Genomic DNA, 23844 nt, shown 5'->3' with positions numbered 1-23844 from the left:
AGTAATGTTGAGGTCATCTGTATGCTTTTAGAATGCGTTCCTTACATATAAACTTTGCAAGCTTTTTACTTTTTATAAATGATACCAGTAATCCTGTGCTTTTTCAGCCTCTGCACATTATACTCCCTCTGCCCCCTGTGTAATACACCATTTTCCACATGTAGAGAAAAGAACATCCATTTAAACCTCTATCACAAATCTCATGTGCAATAAGTCCCTTGAGATGTAAGAATATTTCATTTCTCCTTTTTCTCATAAGCACTGTTTTGTAATGACTGTATTTGCACTTTTATTATATAAAGAGCTTTGCAATGGTTCACCCTGAAAAATGTCATACAAAGTACCGATTGATTGATTTTAGAGCTACTGAGCTTTCTGAAACAATTTTGCAGTATAAGATAAACACAAAATGAATTTCTACCAATGTAATACTTTTAAAACTGGACTAATACTAAATAAAATTCCAAGTACAATAAAGGGACCATGGAGTTTTGTGTGGAATTCTTCTGTTAGCACAGCTTAATTCAAGCTGCAAAGAAATGTCTTTGGTCCATCTGTTCATATAGTGCCAGAGATCATAAGAGTAAAAAGATTCTAGAGCTAGGGTATTGAATTAAAATAAAAAGAGGTCTGGTCACAAAAGGTTTCTCCCATCCAAGGTCTGAACCTCATGTTTGTGCTATTATAAAGATGCCTATATGTATGTAGTCATTATACGTGCTTCAAAAAATAAACAATCCACAACATTTTAATAACATTTATTGTCAATTTTCAGTAAGTACTTTAAACATGTGAACACTTTGAGCTTGAAGGGCCTTGAATTTGTATTGAATACAAATAACTATCTTTAACATAAAGAATATATAATACAATTAAGTAACTCTCTTTAATAAAAAATAATCTGACAAAACTTTAAACAAAGTTTTAATTTTCCCATTGCTGTTTATTTTTTACATTTTTCTGCCTTTTCATTTTTTAGACATTGTTTTAAACAAATAATCCTCTTTAATGTCCATTTTACTTTCTTTCAATTTTTTATCCCACCCAAACCTCAACGTTTCACATCTAGTGAGAGAAGTTGGCATTTGATTTAATCCTGGCTTAAGTGGAGTTAGTGAAATGCTCATGCACATATGTTAGGTGGTCATTGAAACAAAACTTTGTTTTAATGATGTTCGTAGTGGAGAAAGGTGACTCACAGGTGTACATAGATCCAAATGTGGTCAAGATGTGTATTGCTACCTTGGTTAGACCTGGAAAAACAGTCCAGGGTACCGTCTATAGCCAGAAACTAGCAGGATCAGTTACTCCAAAATACTCTCTTATTGCAAAACTTGATTGCAGATGAATAATTTCTGTCTGTAGATATCTAGAATGTACCATATGAAGGTCTGTGTGACCACTTTTGAACGTACATCTCTAATGAAGAATGGATTTTTGCAATAAGTGCTGATGTCCAAGACTGAAGCTGTTAAACTGTTTACTGATGTTTCTAATCAGTTTATTTAAGAAGTCCATATAAGGAGAAACATCACCCTTTTCCTGAGTCAGTTCCATCATTTTTGTGAAATGTGCACACTCTCCTTAAAGATTATCCTTCAACAACTCCAGTTACCTCTGAAAAGAGTAGGCAGCTATCATCAAATCACAGACTGAGTTGTTTTGGCCTTGCAGCTTTAAATTGAGTTCAGTATCATGTGATGTGAGGGCCACCAAAACACAATACTATCCACTGTGCTCTCTTCTTGTCAAAAAACAGTGAAAACTTTTGCTTTCTGACCCTTGAGCTGCACCAAGAAAGCTGCTTTTTCTTGCAAATGGTCCAAAAGCATTCCAACACACTTCTTTTACTCAGCCATCTTACATCAGTGTGCAATAGTAAGTTATCTGCATTTGTCCCAACTTTATAAGGAATTATTTCAGTAGACAGTGTTGATGAGATGAGGATGGTTGGTGAGTTTCGTCGCTTTGTCAATTATTTCAGCAAACCTTTCTGTCTGGCTCACAGGACAGTCGGATGAATGAAACAGTACTAAGCAGTAAGGTCAGGGTTGTCCTCTTTCAGCCATGCCACAATTCCTCTCTTCTTTTCTAGCATGACAGTGACTCCATCCTTAGTGACTGAGACCACCTGTTGCAGATCTATCCTCCTCTTTCTCAGCATCTCCTTAACAGCCTCATATATGTCAGGCCCTCTCGTATGTGTCTGAAGTGGTGTTACACCTAACAGGTCCTCACAAAGTTCTTTTGTTTCTTTGTGAAAAACATCTTACATACACCAAAAGCTAGGCATTATTAGTTATATCTGTTGATTTGTCAATAGCTAAGAAATGCATCTCTCTAATAGGCTGCATCAAGTTGTGTCAGTATATCCTCCGTTCATATTTAAGTCTTTTTTATTGCTGTTGAAGCTGATATTGAGATTTGTTTATTTGTTTTTTTCCATACAAAGTGTCTTTTTGCTTACTGTCAAGTTAACTCTTGGCTCTAGTGTTCAAGCACTAGTGTTCAGGTCCCATCAGTAAATGTATTTTATGTTTCCCCCAGATCCACACTACTTTAATTGCATGTAAGTTACCTTGAGAGGACTTTGCTGGATTTGTCATATTGCGCTCTCATTTTGGTTATTTTATGTGCCCTCACCATGAACTGCTGTGGATATGTGTACTGAAACCATCCATGTTTTGTATCATAATTGCATAATTCAGAATGATTTTTTATTATTATGCTTTAGGAACATATATAAAAAACTAGTTTTGAACTACCTGCATGAAGAATGTACATATATTGGTCCGTCCATTCATCTTTGAAAGATTGATTTTATGTGTCTGCTTTCCTTTTTTTTGAACAAGCTATGCTTCCTCTTGTTCTTTTGTTTGTCACTGCCTTCTGCGCACTTGGTCCATGCACTGTAAACAATCGCTTTGATTTGTTCTATGGAGTGAAATGTCTAGACCCACCTACCTCAAGGAAAAAAAGCACTGCAGGAATAATAGTAATCATTCACTTATCAAAAATGCATCACGGTCTGGGTAGACCTGTCTCTTAGTCCTGTTCTGAGCTGCGGTCCACCATTTACTGATGTCCGTTCTAGAGTATACTCAAGCAGTCATGTACACACTGATACCAATTTACTTGTCTATATATCTTTGTGACTAAACCATAGTATACATAAGAACACAAAGAGTACTGGCAAGCGTCTAGTACAAGTCATGCCAAATGAGAGTCAAATCATGGTCACAAACCTTTGAAAGGGTAATATACTCCACTCAGCCTGGGCCGTCATGAATCATTTTGTCAAGTTGTAATTGTTCTGCTGAAATGAAAAAAGAGAAGAATTAAAAGTGTGATAGATCAAGCCAACCCTTTTACGCCACAACTTTTTGAAGCATAAATACCATGAATCTCCCTCTCACCCCCAATTCATGGATTTGGCTCATCATTGGTCAGAAAGAGAGGAGACCTCAGTGGATTACACTTCATATGTTCATTCAGCCAGTGTGGTTTGTAAGGATTTCAATTGCTCATACCTGGAGGTAAGAAAGAAGGCACTTTTAAGTAAACTTGTGTTTCTGTTTTACGGCAATCAAAACTCTCTCTCTTAATCCATGAAACGTCTTGTAATTACAATGCCCATAAAAAGTGTTCAGTCCTTTCAAAGTTTTCACATTTTGTTATTATGTAACATTGAATTACAGAGGATTTAACTTGAATTTTTTTGACACTGATCCACAGATAAAGGCTGTTTAATGTCAAAGTAAAAACAGGTCTCAGCAAAGTGGTCTAAATTAATTACAATTGTAAAACATGAAATAAGTATTCACGTCTACTAGCATGACACACTACTGGTGAAGCCAATTGGTTTTAGAAGTCCCGTGTTTAGTAAAATGGAGACCACCTATATCTTCTCAGGAGGTTTAAATTGATTGTAGTGTAAATTTACTTCCAGCTTATGGTGAGTCAGTATCATGGCTTAACTGAGATAGTGAAGATAAAAGAACACACCACACCACATAACTCAGTGAAAAGGTCATGTCAAGGGGTGAAGACAAGAAAATATCCAAGTTCCTGGATATTCTTTGGAGTCCAGTTAAATCAATTATTAAGAAATGGAATGGCACAGCTTTAAATCTGCCCAGAGCAGGCCATTCACAAAAACTGAGTGACGACTAGTGATGGAGGCCACCAAGAGGTCTATGAGATCCAGATCTCAACCCAGCTGAGAATTTGTGGCTGGACTTGAGCGGTTTAGCGAAGAACAATGGGTAAATATTATAGTGTCTAGATGTGCATAGCTAATAGAGAGAGACCTGTGCACACAGACCTGATGCTGTCATGGCTGTCAAAGGTGTATTTACTAAATGTTGACATGAACATGGTCAATACTTATGTAATCAATTATTTTGTATTTTATATTTGAAATTAATTTACATCACTTTGCAAAGATCTATTTTTATTTTGACATTAAAGTCTTTTTTTGTATATTTATACTAATAAAAGGCAAAGCCCTCACTGACTCACTCATCACTAATTCTCCAACTTCCCATGTAGGTAAAAGGCTGAAATTTGGCAGGCTCACTCCTTACAGCTTACTTACAAAAGTTAAGCAGGTTTCATTTTGAAATTCTACGCGTAACGGTCATAACGGTCGCCATGTTAAACTTTCTTATTTATGGCCCCATCTTCATAAAATTTGGTAGGCGGCTTCCCTGAGCTAACCAAAACCGATGTACGGTGGTATGACGCCACTGTCGGCCGCCATATTGAACTTTCCAATGGTCTTTGTTACTTATGGGCCCATCTTTAAGAAATTTGGTACGCGGGTTCCCAATGCTAACTGAATCCTACTTACGTACATGTATACAGTAATCCCTCCTCGATCGCAGGGGTTGCGTTCCAGAACCCCCCATGAAAGGTGAAAATCCGCGAAGTAGAAACCATATGTTTATATGGTTATTTTTATATTGTCATGCTTGGGTCACAGATTTGCACAGAAACACAGGCGGTTGTAGAGAGACAGGAACTTTATTCAAACACTGCAAACAAACATTTGTCTCTTTTTCAAAAGTTTAAATTGTGCTCCATAACAAGACAGAGATGACAGTTCCATCTCACAATTAAAAGAATGCAAACATATCTTCCTCTTCAAAGGAGTGCGCGTCAGGAGCAGAGAATGTCAGAGAGAGAGAAAGGCAAACAATCAAAAATCAATACGTGCTGTTTGATCTTTTAAGTATGCGAAGCACCATGCAGGAAGCATATCACTTGACAAAGCAGCCACATTTAAGCCCAGAAAGGAAGAGAGCAATGTGAAGGTAATCTTTCAGTGTTTTTTGAGGAGCGGCCGTATCTTCTAGGGGTGCGAACAGCCCCCGTGCTCACAATATATTCGAGGAGTTTTATTTAATAGGTAATACGCGCTCTGGTTGAGTAGCTTCTCAGCCATCTGCCAATAGCGTCCCTTGTATGAAATCAACTGGGCAAACCAACTGAGGAAGCATGTACCAGAAATTAAAAGACCCATTGTCCGTAGAAATCCGCAAACCAGCAAAAAATCTGCGATATATATTTAAATATGCTTACATATAAAATCCGCAATAGAGTGAAGCCGCAAAAGTCGAAGCGCGATATAGCGAGGGATTACTGTACGTCCATAGCCTGCAGCTCGGTCATTGTGTGAGGCGGCGTTTGGTCCCCCATCCTAACGCCTCCCATGTAGTTGGCTGGCTGCCTATATAAGGCCGTCCATCGCTCCAGTCTCTTCACTCCCTTCCTTGCTTCGCCACAGTATTCACGTCTCCCTGCTGATAACTGCAGCCTTTTTATTTAACCCATGGTTTCTCCGCTGTTTTATTGTTCGTTTATTACGATTATAGTTATTGTGTAGGTATTTTAGACTTAGTTTACGTTGTTCAGGTACCCATTTCCTTTATCGTTCCAACCGTACCCCCATTAACATGTCTATCAAGGTCAAATAACGGTCACTTACTGAGTGGTTTCCATGCCCGGAGATGGCTCCTGCCTTTTCCATTCTCTGTGTTACATATTGCACGGCCATATCAGGCTCACTCTTGATATCTGGAGGAACATTGTGCCTTATGTATTGAATGACTGGGACAGGTTCAAGGTGTGGACTGATGACGGTACAGGAGATAATTATACTACACAGGAGCACTATAACAGTGAAATGCTTAAGCCCTTCACCTATGGTTCTGCATGTGAGTTGATGGCTGCCGCTGAATTGTTCGGTTGTCGCTTTCAAGTGTACCGAAATGGCCAAATATTTTACACCTCTGGACAACCTCCAAAGCCTCTTAAACATCTTAGATTCACAGGTGACGATTTGAGTAGTGGACACTTTGATGTTTATGAATGTTTAAACTCTCAAAAGCTGGATGCAAAGTTATCGATGAAACCCATTTCAATTCAAACGCCTCCAATTTCCAGTAAGGCTCTGCTTCGCACTGACAATTAATAAGTCTAAGGGACAGACCCTACAAAAGGTTGGCATTGATTTGAGGCAAGATTGCTTTTCACACGGCCAACTATATGTTGCATGCTCAAGAGTAAGCTTAGCGCACAGCTTGGTCATATTACAACCGGAGGGCCGAACTGACAACGTGATATACAAAGAGATCCTTAACAAATAATTATTGGTATATTTTCCCTCAGTTTAAAAAGGTTTACTTTTCTTCTTAATAAAAATTTTAAAGCAGTACTTCGCCGCTGCGAAGCGCGGGTATTTTGCTAGTACAATGATATAAAAAAGCCAAATGTAAATCCAAAGTAATTGAATATTGAATAATAATAAACTGAGGAAACCTCCAAACGGAGTGGGTATTTTTATAGGCACTGTATCCAGCCATACTTTTCACCCTACTGTTGCTGATTTGGGGTATTTTGTTTTTAATAGTGGATTCCTCCTTATGTCTTGTGAGCGTGTGCACACTTTTTCAGATGTATTTTTGCAGAATGTTTTAAAGTTGTGCCATCTCCATTTTGAACCATATACATGCAAACATCTCAAAATGCTATGTACTATTATTTTTTCCCTTTCCATTTCTTATTATATGTGTAAGTCTTTTTCTTATCTTTTTGTATTTTGTTAAATATCTAGCAGAGAGCTAGATAATCTCTGTAAAGTTTTGGTTCCAATCCGTATGACAGGAGTGCTCTCTTAGCTATAGTGATTACTGACTCCTGGCTAGACTGGCTTGTGAGGGATTGGGGGACACAAGGACAAGAGATCATCATCCATGCCTGCAGCAGTGTCTCCAAATAATCTTGACTAAATGGATTTTTAATGGATTGGGAGTCATGGCTTTAAGTGATTTGAAACAAAGATGCGGCAACCCTTTGCTGTTCTCTTTCCTACCTGATAATCAAGTTGGAATGCTTTAATGCATAGATGTCCTTGATTTTTAGCTGAAGGAGCTGTGACTGCTCGAACTTTATACATGTGAACAGTTACTAAAAGTTACTATTTGGTTGGATACATTCATGCAGCATTTCATTTCCAAATACGATCTATCTACTAGATATTGCCAAGAATGGCACTATTAGGGTATTTCCTACAAGTTAGACTGGGGTTGTCAGAATGTGAACCTTATCTAAATGGAGTTTAAACAGATGTTCCCTCACCCTTCTATTTAATATTAGTTAGAGTCATTGCTTTAAAAGAAAGACAAAAGTGTGGAAGAGATGTGGTGAAAACAAGTTGAGTGTTTTAACTTTGTTGTTTGCAGTTTTTAAAGTGATTAAGCCACCCTTTGTGGCAGTTGAACACTGCAAAAAAATGAAATCTAAGCAAGTGAAAAGTATTTATAACATGCCATTAAATTTTGTTTTCCTTATTGTAAGAATTATTGACTTATCAAAAAATTTGTACTTATGATTTTTTAGCTTACTTTAAGAAATCTTGTCAAATAAATTTTGCTTATCCCATTGGTGGACATTTCTGCTAAATAAAAACAGAACGACTCCTGTTTACGTTTTTTTGTCTAGTTTTTGTACATGTACTTTTTACAGTGAAGGCAATTTTCTTAGAAACCAGTTTGTGCAGCTAAAGTTTTATCTATTGAATCCTTTTAAGCTACTCCTTTTTAAGCACCTATTTATTCTTTATTGCTTTTGGTACATAAACTGTTGTTTGCTTTTGGCCTTTTTATTCCAGATTAAAGCACCAAGCAAGAGACAGTCTATTATTCTGTCTTTGTACATGCATTATTTATATGAAATAGGATTTACACCATGCATATGCTTTTTAAACAGTTAGATATTTAGGCCACTCATATGTTGATTCATATTTTCATTCTGCTTTGTCACACCTCTGTCTTTTTTTCTAAATTTCAGGCCCTAGCACAACGTGCACAGAGGACTCGTGTGCCAATCTCGGGGTTTGTCTTCAGCAGTGGGATGGCTATACCTGTGATTGTAGTATGACTTCATATGGAGGTTCTGTCTGCAATGACCGTAAGTAGAAGGCTTTATGTTTGCTTTTGCTGGGTTAAAAAAGTTCTTTGTTTATTTGAATGCGTGTGCATTCAGCATTTTACTGCTAGTGGCCATGAATAATACATTGAAACTGCCAAAGATCATACAATGATGTTTTTTCACAGTGGAAGGCACAATTTTATGCAATAGACTGCAGACCTTTGCTCTTCAGCTAAAGGTGAGGCTGTTACAGTCAGTATGACCCAAGCTATATATGCTGGCTTGCTTGTTTCAGATTACATTAACACTATACTAAAATTCAAATGTTTCAACCTTTCACATTAGATGCTTCAGCCTAGAGCAAAATGTTATCTATTTTTTTTTTTGACCTTTTATTTAAATACATTCGATGTACCTTTCTCTATCTTTTTAAATGCAAAAGAGTAAATTAAAAATCAAAATTCTATAAATATTCAGTATGTAGTAAACCTGTAGGTCTTTTAAACAAACATTTTATGTTTTAATTTTGATTTCATATAAATAAATTGATGGAAACTAATTTCAGATAGGAGTAAATATAAGAAACTAATCATTATTTTTTCAAAGCATCACACAGTTCTGCAAGTAATCCACAAATGCTTTATGAAAAAGTTTGAAAAACATTGTATAACTGAAGAATATTTATCACAATAGAGTGGTGAATATATTTTATTCTATAAACAGGGCCATAGAGATATGAGTCTATAAGTGGGTGAGGCTGAGCAGGGCCTCTTCATGGCTCTGACCTACCGCTATCCATTTTTATATTCACTAGTACCAAGAACATGATGGCTGGTGGATGAGGTTTCCTCTCCCAGCCCTTAATCCCTGATTCTTATTTGACCCTTCCCACCATTCAACATCCCCACAACCACATATATTCTTTCACTGAAATAAGTTAATCAACCTTGAATCCACTGCTGATACTAAAGCAAATAACAGCCAATACATGTATAGCACATGACTTATTTGTAGCAATATAGGTGCAGTTGGCCAATCGGAGTGACCAGTTGAAGCTTCAGATTAAAGTAAGTAATTGGCTTTGCCTCCTCCTTTTTTCCTCCATATTGTATCTTCTGTGTGACTTTCAATTGTGATCAATTGCTTATTGGCTTATTTTCATTCCATACTATATCTCAAAAATATAAAAAGTGAACATACTTTATATATACAGTATTTATACAGAGTAAACACAATTCGTCATGCCAGTAGAATGTAATAATGTGTCCTGTTGTATGCTGGTTCAAACGATTTCATTAAGGATTGATGTGTGCCATAACAGTAATCTATACAGGGTGGTCCAGATCTACTTATGCAACTGTTCGACTGACAACCGTCTCCCCGCCATTTTGGAATGCAGGGCAGGTGCTGCCATCTATCGGCAACAAAAAGAATTTTAACTGAAATCTCTATGTGCAGGGCAGGTGCTGTGAATTCTCTATGTAATAAACTTAAGTTATAGCATAACGAAAATTGCATAATTAGAACTGGACCACCTATACTATAGGGTAAAATATATGATTATAATTAATTATTTTACATGTATCCATTGATGGATACATGTGTGGTCCCTAATTTCTCTTACATATTGACATTATTTTTTCTTTATTAATATTTGAAACCCATCCATGTCTGTTACAGTATATCTCGAAATACGTAGTTTGCAAAAGCATACAAGGAGGTCTGTATGAACCACAGCATAAATGCTGTCATTTATATTTACTCAATGTTAACCATACAAGAAAGCAAATAGCTTCCACTGCTAATTGAGTGGTACCGTTTTGTCTTCTTTAGATTAAGTCTATTAATCATAGTGACATATTCATTCAGACCATAATTCATTAATGACATTTGTATATTATTACACAATATGTATCTTTGTTCAAATACCATTGTAGTTCATTTTTAATTTGTCATCGATTACAAGAAAGCTGAACCTCTTTGTTCTCGCTGTGACATCATTAAGATAAATAATTCAAACAGTTAAACATACCAATCAACACAGAATATGCACCATATGGTCATATTCTAATATGTGCAATATGGAATGTAACAAGTATGATATTTGACAGACCTCATGGATAACAGTCAGACAATCAGAGTTCCACAGCTGTTCAAAAAACGTACCACATAGGGTTAAGAAATATTAGTGAGGTTCCTCATTTTGCGTTTGATTATACACTACCATCTGTCCAATCATCGACATGAAATGCTTTATCATAGCATCTTTTGGAATAGATCTACACTGTTAATAGAAAGTCAAATTCTGTGAATGTTTCTGTGGATATCATAGCCTCCTGGTGTTCTGCCAATGGCAAGGCTAACAGACTGAGGCTTAAAAAGACCAGAACAGGAATTGAAGTTATACTGGCTAAAATAGGAAAAGGAGATAGCACTTTCATGAAAACATGGCAGTGTGCAAGCTTGTAGTCAGGAAGAAAATAAAGGAACATAAACTAAAGAAACAAACTATAGAAATTATCATAAACATTTTATTTTAATAACCACCGATTTGGACTTTGAGACTGGTTTATAAAGCGTTGCATTGATGTCGCAATCCAGCACGACTCCCTTTCAGCCGCTTGTTTGTGTGATAGTTACTGAACAGCAAAATGGCAGCGTCCATGGAAAAAAAAGAAAGTTGTTACGTTAAAAATCAAGACTATAGAAACTGCTTCTTTAGAATAAGGCTACCGATAGTAAAAATAAGATTACCCAGAGGTTATCTGTCATGACAAACATGTAAAGTATTATTATTATTATACCCAGGAAAAAAAAATTCAGAGGTTTCCGTATCTTGACACTTGGTGTCTTTAATATTTAGTGTGGTTGTGTTACCATAACTAATAAGAAAGATTTTTGTATCTTTAAAAAATCGGTAATATACTTTTGCTCTTATAGTTACTCTGGGAAATCAGAATATGAAGGTAGGTTGTGCCTTTCTCACTATTATCTCATTATGAATCTAACTCAGTTTGTTTAATATATGTAACCTTTAAGAATCTGACAGAGCTAACAGTTTCCATTACTGCTCTTTTCGTAGTGTTGTTTAATATGTGACTGTCTGTGGCACAATGAATTATCTTGTCTTGTTAATGTTCAGGGTTAGGTTGTTATCACTAAACCCTTTTGTTACATCTGTCCTGCTCAGTCACTGTGATGTTACTTGAACCTTTAATGATGTGGTGGTTACTTTAGTATATCTGACGTTACAATAAAAGTGAGCCCAGCCTATAGCCTGGAGCAGGAGTGTCCAAAGTGTTTTGGGCTAGTGGGCCAAAATGTCAATCAGCTTAAAGGGATAAAGGCCAAATAGAGGTGGTTGCTATTATAACGATTCTTTTAGTCTAATCACAAGTTCAAGATCATGTCAAAACAGATTATTAAAGTTTTATCAAACTGTAAAGAAGTTAATTAACAGAAATCTTATGTGTCAATAGAAATCCTGAGAAACTAAGTATGTGAGAGTGGAATGTGGTTAAAGATATGATGTGGGACCACAATGAATTGAGTCTTTATTTAAGTTACTGTATTCTCAATAGCTGAATAAATGTGAATCATTATTTTTGAGCTGCATTTCAATGTTTTAAGAAGTGTGTGTGTCTATATAGCAGTCAGTGTAGAAAGAGCAGAACATGCTCTGGTCACTTTGAAAGCTGTATTTATATTAGTGGTGATGGAGATATCTAAAAAAAATTGTTGCCAATGTTGACAGTGCTTTTAAACTGGCTATTTTAAAACTATTAATATTACATTATGAAACATATATTTAAATTCTTTAGGACAAATTAATCATACGTCCAGACTTTTAAGGTCCAAAGCATCACCCACCCACACACTGCTATCAAAGAACAAACTGGGGTGAGATTTACAATTAACAAAAAAAGTAGCAATTGACCTAAAAGTCAAAGAAACAGAATTTGTGTGGGTTTTAGTTATTAAGAATTCCAAACATACTGTATGACACTGTCCCTGCCAAAATTTTATTGAACTTATGCAGCATTTGACTGATGCTTTCGATGCAAGTATTCTGGCAGGAATCATAGAATCTGACCCAGTGCTTTGTGGCACAGTCTAATTTTAGTGCCTTAAGTTAGGCTGAAGTTGTTTAAGTCCTGAAGTGGAATGAAACCTTTCTAAAGGGGGTGGGATAAAAATGATTAGTCATGTTCAGTCCTGTACTTTGTCGATTTTCTGTCTTAACTCAAAGTGTTAAAAAGTGGGATTGAGGTTAGGTGCAGCACTAGATTTGGTTATAATGATTCATAAAGATAACATATACTTCTAAAATTTGCTAAATGTTAGACAAACTGCTTTACTAATAAGTAAAAAAGCAGATCCTAAATAGATTTAAGAGTATTGCAAAGAAAATGGCTTATATTTATGGCATGAAAAAAATGAACATGATGCATTTCTTTTGAAAGCTACCATGCAGGTCAAAACAAATGGCCGGTTTGGCAGTTTTGGGCTGTGGGTCACAATTTGGGTGGTCCTGGTCTACAGCAACAACCTTAAAAGACTCAAGTTTTTATACCCTGTGTGGATGATGAGTTTTCATCTACCTCTGTCTGCTAGGAATTCCATTATCTAGGCTTTGAGTTATGCAGGCCAAAATGCATTTAACAATAATTTGCAAAGAACAATTTTATGCAAAGTTTAATAAATAGCATCTACCAATTGGTGCCATGTACTTTGATATGCTCAATAACAATTTGCAGATCTACACAGATGGTATCTTTCACTTATTTGATAATTTGATTTGAGGCATCAAATAGGCCTCTAGATTTAAGCCATCACTAGCCCTTGTAGCAAGTTACAGCAAAGAATTGCCACAGGAAAGGCAGGCATTAAGGTGTGTTACTTTGCAACAATATTTCTGTACTAATAATAATCAGATCTAGGATATTCGAAGAAAGGTGGTGCATTCACCTCTCACGAAACACAGTACCAGTGGTGTAGCTCGAGTTCGCGCCACTCGGGGTGGGACGGGACTTCAATTTACTGCCCTCCAACGTATCTGAATATGTTAACTTATTTAAATAGAAAATTAAAATGATGTTTTGAGAAAAATTAAGATACATTTTGCATAGATTTATTTATATATAGAGAAACAGCAATATTTTTTTTCATATAATTATTTATAAGCATCAACTAGACAAGAATATAGTACAGACACACTGATAAGCCGTGTTCTGATTATTAGTTTAATATAATTATGCTGCGAAAACCAGAATCGGTGTGGTGTACAAGTGATAGGTGGGGATGAGCAAGAACGCATTCGGATTGATAACGAAACGAAATTATACATTGTGAATTAGTTGTTTATCTTCCTAGAAAGTATTATTGGTGTAATGTTTCTGTTTATTTTTGTTATTGCCTCATACATTTCAACTGCCGTGTCTGATGCCGTCACAGAAGGACCATCTGAAAATGATTTTTGAAGAATTTGTGGATGAAAATCAGAGAATTTGACTTTTTTTCATTCATGAGTGATATTTTTCCGAGCTCTGCTGCTTACATGTGAAGTGTTCTGAGCCTTTTGGCCAATAATGCCGCCCCCAAAAATGTGGCGCCCGGGGTGAACCGCCCCCTCCGCCCGCCCCTAGCTACGCCACTGCACAGTACCCCAGGTCACTTTGCCGAGGTTGCTTCAATGTCCCTTACTAACATCTGATGTCACCTACTTTATGTCACCGGGCCGTTTTCCTGACTGACATGCCATGTGATCAATGGACCCGACGCCCACTAACGTGCCATTGGAAGGCCGCCCCTCAACTCTATGGTTATGTGTGACTTTTAGTTAACCTGTGCAATGTGGCTGTCTGTCACAATGGCACTCAATGCTGAGCTTTACCTGTCAGTGACGCATACTGATGTGTCTGTCATGTTAGCCTTGGCATGCGTCCCCCGTGCTGTCTGCTATGAGATGGACCCAAAGCCCTTTTTCGTGGCCCAAGTGACCCATACATCTAATTCATGGGCAGTGTTATGCGTATCATGGCATTAGCTGTCAATTGAGACCAAGATCAAGGCTCAAAGCCCAGAAGTGTGCGAGTTTTTGCATTGCAGACAGATAACCCTTAGTGTTTTATATTTATAAATTAGTTTTCATAAGACCAAACATGTACAAGAAAAAGGGAAAATGAAAAACTAAAAATAACTGAACACAAGTGTTAGCTATTCTACATAAATTTTTTAGAATATAGAGTAATTTGGGCCATATGATTTGAGAGCTTTAACCAACATCTGCCTTTTTATGTCTAAAATACTGTATGTTGAATGTGCTGTTTTCTATATTCTGGTATTTAGTCAATTAAATTAATTTCTTGAATGTACAACTTTCTTTGTGTCTGTTGGTATACTGTACCTATAATCAATTGATAGAGAGGCCTGTGCTATGATTATTTGTAACCTACTGTAGGCTTTCCATTCTTTCAAAAAAAAAATAGCAAATAACATCATTTAAGTTCCTGCATTTTACTTAGAGAAGCAATCAGTTAGAAAAGTAGAGAGACACTGGAGCTGTCTTGAGTTAAGGAATAAAGCCCACTATCTGCTGTGAAGATAAAAATAATTGATCTTCTGCCTTCTGGATCCACTTGCCACCTCTGTTTTCATTCTCTTTTTTATACTTCATATCAATGTGCATAGTTTTTTGTTTTCTACATGCACTTATTAGCAAGTCACATTAAGAATACCTGAATGTACTTTTTTAACTATGTTGAAGTTTTCAGTAGTGCCACTGTGATATGAGGCTTACTTAGTACAATTATGGCAATTTTTTGAAGCAGCTCTTTTTCATGTGAATTCTGCTTGCTATAGATATTCATTTAGGTTTTTTTTCATTTATTACATCATCCCAGTTCAAGCCGCTGTAAAGGACCTTCTCTTGACTCACACAGACCATCATACAGTGCTCATTTGTCACCTTACCTCTCTAGATTTTTATATGTAATGCCTTTTTCCCTGATGCAAATTGCCATTGATGCCAATTACAGCAATATGCTATCTACCAACCTTATTGCAGGTTGTCAATGCCCAGCATCAATGGCATTTAATATATCATTGATTTCCCTTGTGAGCCTCCTCAGATCCCTTCTAGCTTTGATCATCAATGTGTGCTGTCTAGCTTGATACAGCAAGAAGAAAAATGACTCTCAAAATCAAGATACCACGGGAAAGTCACCCAGAGCTTCATCTTGTCATTTTCTGCTAGGCTGACTGTTAGAGACATAAGAATATTGTGTTGCAGATGAGAGAACATGATGAACTCAGCAGAGCTGTGTGGATCTTTAGCAGAATTGGGATCAGATTTACTGGAAGAACACTGCAAAATGTATTGCTCACTTTTATTTTATTTCTAAAACTGGTCTATTCATAAATAATAAACATGTAAGCTGGCTGAATGTTAACAAAGGTAATTCACATTTAAGCAGGACAAAAAAATGTAAACCTTATCTCAGATTCCAAATAATGTATGCCAAAAAGCAATATCAACAATGACAGGCAAATTGACAATTATTTGACAATACATTATGTCTTCATCTTATAGGGTGCCTTCTACTTCTAAAATAAAGCTAACAGATGACATTGTAAGTAAAGTAAATTAATCAGGTACTGCTGGTGTATGTAGTCCCATGGAGTATAAAGATGTACCCAGTTTATCATTTTAAATTTGCCTTTAGAAGTAATCATGACTCAACAGTATATAGACACAATTGTTTTTTTCATTGTCTGTACAAGTCATTTCTGTCTTTTGTCAATAAAATATTTACCTAACAAAAAATCAGAACAAGTATTATAAAAATTGTGTATCGACTGAATTACAATATAATACAATATAAAGAATAGTGAAAGACAAAGGTATAACCCCTTCAGGTTTTTTTCCACTTGGAGAGTCATGTCCTTGCCATGGGATCATGCTGTCATTTGTTCCCTAATCTGAGCCTTATATTTGCCTAGATAGACTAAATTCTTACAAACCTCTACAGGACTGACACCCAGTTGTTAAAATGAACTTGTCCCTCCAGGGATCAGTATCATGGCAACAGTATGGCACTGAGGGAAAAGAAGATACTGGTTTCAATTGATAAGGTGACATTTGTGTGACATCTGCAAATTGCAGAAAAAAACAAATTTGTTGAAACACTGCACTATTGAAAATGACAAATATGGCATAGTCCCAAACTATGTAATCTATTTCGCCTTTTCGGATTTTGCTCAGTTATACTGGCATGCTGTACATGTATATATATATGAATGTATATATGTCCAAAATAAAAAATAAAGTAATAAGCATAAAGCTGTTGATAGCTAAAAGTTTCACTAGTTTCTTAACATTAAAATATTCATATGTGAATGTCAGTAGGCTTTGCGCCCTAGGAACCAAGTTACCCAAACTGTTTCATAAAATTTCAGTAATTATTTACCACTCTGATGCTCATGTTTCTGAACATAAAATAGGTCATTACGATAGCAATTGATGAGAATAATTCATAATTTATTGCAGAATTACAGTATTTGAGGGTTCCTCTGGTGTGCCTCTTTCTGTTGCCTGATTTGGCTCAAAAACTAATCAGCATATCATTATTTCATAGCGGGTTTAAGTTTCGAATTTGCTATTTTTCTATCCAGCCATTTTAGCTCTAGACCGTCTCAAGAAACCGTGACACATACACAGACACACACACACACACCCATCATCAAGATATTAAAGTTTTCGGTATCAGGGGGCCCTAAAACATCGAGATTCATTGAAAACCAGAAGTCTAAATTTTTGATGAATCTAAAGCTTTCACCAGAGTAGGGAAGGAGCAAAGCAAAAATTTACATTAAACAATTTCTGTTCTGCTGAACTTGCCAAATGCAAAATGATAGGTGTTTTTACCCTTGAAAGGATTTAGGCATATAAATAAGAATGATCTTCACAAGATTTAGATGTTCTTCATTCTTAAAATTCAGGCATGAGCTTCCAGACACCACCATGCTTTATAGCAAGTGAATGATGACATAATTAAGTAAAGACTTAATGATGTCACATACTTAATAATATGACAATATGATGTAGCAAGAAAAACAAAATGTCCATGACTATGACTCAGAATAGTGGTGAAAAAAATTTAAAATACTAATAAACAAGAATAATAATAAATTCATGAAAATTACAACCATCTCTACCATATTAATTTTGCATTTTATGATTGTCCCAATCTTGTGTAAAATTGAACAGATGGAGAAAAACCCCATTTAATTTAAGGAAAATGGGTGGAAAAACAAAATCCAGAGTAAAGTACGGAAGGAATTGTCTGTTTTCCAAAACAACTGTGAATTAGCAGAGATGGAACAGAATAGTCCGGTTCAGAGCAGAGTTCATTTGACATCACAGGGGATTTTTGTATGGCCTTGAAACAAGAACAGAAACTGTTACTATGGACAGTGTAACTAATCCATATAGAACACTTACAATGTCTGTGTGTTTGCGCTTGAAAGCTTCATGTTTATGTGTACCACATAAAGTTCTTTTTACTGAGGTGGATGTGTTGGGAGCCAAAACAAACAGTACATTACAACATTACAATAGAGTGTAAATGGAAAACATATTATCACTTCAAACACATGCTAGTAGCCATCCTTTTAACATAAATTAGAACTTCTTAAATTTACAATATTTTTATTCATCAGGTACTTAGATAGTGTGTTTTATTTGCAGTCCATAAATTTAATAATATAATTGGAAGTGCGCAAATGCATTTTTTTTCGCTTTGTCAGGTGACTAGCAGGAAATACATGCCCTAAGGATTATTTTATAGGAGGTGCTACTATATATATTTCTTTGACTGTTTAGTTGTATAGTAATATAACAACATAATACATTTGCCACATGAGAGGAGATTATCCAGTGCGTCCAGGTTGTTTGGTTAACCATAATATCTTATTTGTACCAAGATCTCATTGACGTATTTTTAAATGTTTTCAAGGTTTCTACTTCAACTAAATGACATATCAGTTAGTTTCTGACTTCAAAAATGAGTGCATGTCCTCAGGTACTTGCTTCATTATTAAATAAAAAAGAATTCTACTCGATTAACTGTCTTGAGAGATGTTTGATATCACTTACACAATTATATATTAATATGAAATAACAAATAACGCTGGACCTCATCTACACTATACTGTACATTTTACAATTTTTTATTTTTATTTCTAGAACATTTCTCAATTTTTTTTTCTCAGAAAAAAAAGTAGTAAGAAGTATAACAGAAGAACAAGGTTTAAGATCTTCAGTTGATCTAGTGATTTAAAAAAAATAAATTGCATAAAATAATAAATGATAATATTTAATATATATTATATAATATAATAAATACTATGTTTTGTGTGTGTGTGTGTGTGTGTGTGTGTGTGTTGGTGGGGGGGGGCTGTGCGTGTGTGTGCCTGTATGATCTTAAATTATTTAATTTCCAAAGGTATATTTCATTCTGTAGGCATTTATAAATATTAGGTGGTGTACAGTTTTTCAAACTGGTGTCCAGTTAGCAATATGACAAAACTGGAAGGCTGTCATAACTGAAAGATCAGCTGGACCTCGTCTACACTAGAATTCTAGATAGCTACCATTATCTCCTATTTAATAACTGTATAGCAAGCAGAAATACAAAACAGCAATTTATTGAAAGCAGTTGTGAGCATGGTGCTAACGAAGGTATCCACAGTCTGTTAACATGAATGACAGATACGTTTTATTACAGGTCTATGTATTTAGAGGCTCATTATTGTCACATATACAGAGTACAGTGAAACTCATACTTGCTAGTCAATTGTTCATCCATATTTGTAATAAACCATAGCTTAAATTTGCCATGCTTAAAGCTCCCTATGAATTGAAAGAGGATCAGTATTGTTTCTGTAACAGATATTCATATTGACAGAAATATGTGGGTGTTTAATCACAAAAGGTGGGCAGAGCAGTTAACGCTTCTGATGACTTATTTTTCATAAAAATGAAAAAAAAAAAAAGCCAAAAGATCAGCTGCTGACATGGATTTTTTGATTGTTAACTATTTTCTTTATTTCAAAATTAGTATCTTCTTAAGTAACATTGATAATAATTACATCAATACAAAACAATATTAATTAAAGCAGGAAGTATAAAGTGCACGTTGATGAACAGCATCAGAGGGGGAAGTGTTCTCTGTTAAATGTGAACTTGAATGCTTATTTCCACTCTGTGACTAACACACGTCCAGTTCTGGCTGCTGCCCACACTTATTGTGAACAACAAATGAAAAGAGGATTTTTTTCCCCAATATGGCTAATACAACTGTATTGTATGTTGAATCTTCTGTTTACTAATGTAAGAACTCCATTTAAGTATCTAAATTAAAAACAAAAAGTTTTTTCAAATATAAATTTCTTAAACAAAGAAATATCACAGTAATATTTTAGATAGGGCGGCACGGTGGCGCAGTGGTAGCACTGCTGCCTCACATTAAGGAGACCTGGGTTCACTTCCCGTGTCCTCCCTGCGTGGAGTTTGCATGTTCTCCCCATGTCTACATGGGTTTCCTCCCGGTACTCCGGTTTCCTTCCACAGTCCATAGACATGCAGGTTAGGTGCATTGGCGATTCGAAATTGTCCCTAGTGTGTGGGTGTGTGTGTGTGCCCTGCGGTGGGATGGCACACTGCCCAGGGTTTGTTTCCTGCCTTACGCCCTGTGTTAGCTGGGATTGGCTCCAGCAGACCCCCGTGACCCTGTAGTTAGGATATAGCAGGTTGGATAATGGATGGATGGATGGATATTTTAGATACTTATAAACACATTACTGTTTTACTGTTGAAAAGGAAAAATTTATTCTTAAATATCGGTTTGATTTAAGAATATTGTGGAGTTGAAGTAGTTAAAGCTGATGCCTCAAAATTTGATCCCCAGTCCTGTCACTATCCGTGTAGAGTTGGTATGTTTCCCCTGTGTTGGTGTGCATTTTTTCCTTGAACGTCTTTATTCCAAGTCCTCCACTTCCTTAAGAGAAGTTAAATATATTGGCATTGGGTGAATGAGTGAGTTTGACTTGTGTAGGAATGGAATGGAGTTTCATCTCAGTCTGGTTCTTACTCCAATCTTCACCCTGTTAAGAGATTAATAATCCGATGACTGGTTAAACAGCAATTTGGAGCCAGAAGAAATAACACATTAGTAAGTTGTCCCCATGTGAGTACTTCACTAAATGAAATGCCTTGGTTAAGTTAGGAGTTTAGCCCAAATGCAATGCTGTTCTCAGTTGTGTTGATAAATGGAAGTTTCACGTGATAACACACTTCAGACACACCATGCCATGTAATTTAAGTGTAATGCACACAATCGCTTCCGACTTTCAGACCGTTATTCCATTCAAAGCCTCCTCTCTTTAAAATGGCCGATTTTGTATATACTGTAAAGCAGGCTGTTTTTTTCTCTTTTCTACTCTTTACAGAGCTTTAACTTTTAAAGTGATTAACTTGCACAGACAGCTGCATTAACAAAAAAAAAGTTTGAAGCCTTTAAGTGTGAAATTTGATTTTAAGAAATCTGTGACTTTTGAATTCCACACACCATTTAGTTTTGTCCTCATTAATGAAGGGGTTTCTTATTGAATTTTTTTTTTCTTTTTAAAGTGTTATTTAGAAGCCTCGGCTCCCTCTTCAATCAACACCTCCTGTGAAAGGAATGAACCCTGGGCGTTTTAGAGGTGGCGACTAATTATGGAAGCCTGTTTATCAAGAAACAAGCAATCTTTAATCCATTCGCTCGTTGATCACAGAAGTTTAATCAATGATATTTTCCTACCTCTTAGTGTTTTTCCAGCCTGATTGTATGTTTATTTCAACAAGCTGGTATTTATTGGCCAACTCTGAAATTGGTAGAGTCCTGCAGTGGAGCATGTAGAGTTGAATTGAGGTCAAAACACAGTTTAGCACATTTCACTTGTGTAACATTTACAATTATCCTTTATCATTTGTCATCATTTCTGTTATCATTTAAACAGAGCACTCATCTTCATGACAGAATATCTAAGTATTTATGACCCTTGACAAAGGAAGTCTCTTCCTAAAATCAGTCTATTTATGAGCTTTCCATTCCAATAATTGGTGTGTTTGACACAAGAATGTCTTTTTTTGGGAAGTGTAGTTTTGTATGTTTTTATTTTTTTTATTACCCAAACAAAAGCTTAATCGACTGACATTATGATGTGGTGTTTAGTGCTATCCTCTCACAGCTCTCAAGTCCTGGGTTTGAATTCCATGCCTAGTCATTGAATATGAGAACTTTCAATGTTTTCCTCATGTCTATGTGGGTTTTTGTCTCACATTTCAAGCACGTGTACGTGTTTATGTTTCTAAATGGGGTTGTTTGCCTAATTGTATCCTACAACAAAAGCTGACAACTCATCCAGGGATGATTCCTGCCTTCTACCCAATGCTGTCCCCCATGTGTGTTAAAATGCTTAGAAACTGGATAGTTGGGGGGAAAGCAAAAACACAAGCTCTCCTTATGTGACTTGAAGGAATATTAGCATAAGAGTTTTGTTTGTCCTTCCCTAAGCTGCTAATCTTGTTAATCCATGCACATTGTGTTGTCCAATGTCTGCATATGTCTGATCATGTCATTCAGTTTATCCAGCGAACATCTCTCTGTTCACCTATCATGAAACACAGTATTTCAATGAGTAATTGTGTTTCCACTTAAAGTCCAGGGGCATAATGACATATTGGCCGCTTTCCCTAAGTTGCCAGAGAGTGGTTGTCCATATATACTCTTTTGTGCTTGAATGTCACATCTGAGAGACCTTTAATGACTGATTTAATAGAGTGAGAATAGAAGCTGGATGGACATGATCCTGCAAACTATATAACAGAGGTGAGGTGGATGCATTGGATTGAGGTCACAGAATGGTTAATTATGGACCCAAAGGGATACACTGGAGTTCCTAACAAGCAGAGTGAAGCTTAATGTAATTATGGAGGCAAGTGAGGGAGTATGTAACCTACTAACAAGGTATATAGTTAAGCTGCACAGCAAAAAGAATAGATCATCCAATATGAAACAATTTGTGTCATGTGAGCCAAGTGCAATAGTGATGTTTATTGGGCTTCATGAAAGTCATCATCATCTTCTGCTCTATGAAGTTTATTTAAACATTATAAAAGCCTTATAATCCACATACAATTAAAAAGAAAGCAAGGAAATTAATAGCCAGCACTGACTCCAGCTTTAAAATAAATCTTGTGATCCGGTGATCCTAGCATTTATAGTATAACAAACATCACACTAAAGAGATCAGAGCAAACAGACACCATCAATGTCTGAAAAAGAATAAATACAAAATCTGTTCACTGGCCAAACTCCAAGTGCAATACTTATACAAGACTAATTGCTGGATTTTGAGCAACATTGAGAGTCATGCTAGCAACAATAGATGGTGTGGTATGTATGGTGGCTAAGGATCTAAGGAAGTAAACTTCACACCTCAATGATATCAGTTCTGTCTTCACATCTGACTTTTTATGACTATGGGCAAGTCACTTTACTTTCTTCTAAAAATATATGCAACAGTTGGACCATGTTTGTTGGTTTTTGGACAACATGGAAAAAAGGAATCAGCTAAAGTATGTATGCTTGAGGTAAATGTTTGCCTCATAAAACTGGAAAAGCCCTTAAGGCTAGGTTAGCCATACAGTATGCTGTATTAGTCGGAGCTAAAATATTTCCGAACAATCACATGGGGTTGCAAACAAATCATAAAAAACAACCTTATGTAATTTATGTTTGTATGACAAAATATATTGTGGCCTGCTGATGTATCCTACAACTTGTACGCCTAGAAAATAAAGTCCACACACCGTTTTGTGGGAAATTACTATTTACTGAAGTTGTAAAAAAAAAAGAACAATTTTGCTTTCCAGAATTTATGTACTGTATTGAATAACATACAGTAAAGAAATTATTCTTAAGTGTCTCAGTGTCATGTCCAGTAATGAAGTTGAATGTTTGTGTTATTAGCGTCGGGTTAGAGCTGTTGTCTCACATCTTTACTGTCTTGGATACAAATTCCACCCTAATCATGGTCTCTGTAGAATTTGCACATTCTCTCCTTTTTGTGTGAGTTTTCACGAATTGTTCTAGTTTCCTAACGCATCTTAAATATACCTCTGTTAGTAGAATTCACAGAATGAATTGTTCCAGTTTCAGCTTAGCTTGAACAGGATTCTTTGACTTCTCACCTTACACCCACTGTTACCAGTAGAGGACCTGGCTCCCAGTGGACTTGTAATGGAACTGGGAAATTTGGAAAATCAATTGGTAAATACGTTTTTTTCTCAGATATTTTGGGTGG

General features: G+C 36.1%; 1 protein-coding gene across 3 annotated transcripts in view; it reads left to right on the top strand.

The window, feature by feature from the left end:
* The window catches only part of LOC114652793 (neurexin-2-like), a 1491103-nt gene that overhangs the window by 701305 nt on the left and 765954 nt on the right, over window positions 1-23844 (top strand). For all 3 annotated transcript variants that reach the window (XM_051920100.1, XM_028803111.2, XM_051920099.1), the window contains exon 13: window positions 8353-8472. In XM_051920100.1, coding sequence (XP_051776060.1) covers window positions 8353-8472 — 120 coding nt within the window. The remainder of the gene's footprint in view (window positions 1-8352; window positions 8473-23844) is intronic.

This window comes from Erpetoichthys calabaricus, chromosome 1 (genome assembly GCF_900747795.2).
Source record: "Erpetoichthys calabaricus chromosome 1, fErpCal1.3, whole genome shotgun sequence".
In the NCBI taxonomy this organism is placed as follows: domain Eukaryota; kingdom Metazoa; phylum Chordata; class Cladistia; order Polypteriformes; family Polypteridae; genus Erpetoichthys; species Erpetoichthys calabaricus.
The sequence above is the reverse complement of the archived record's forward strand: the minus strand, read 5'-3'. Positions and strand labels throughout refer to the sequence as shown.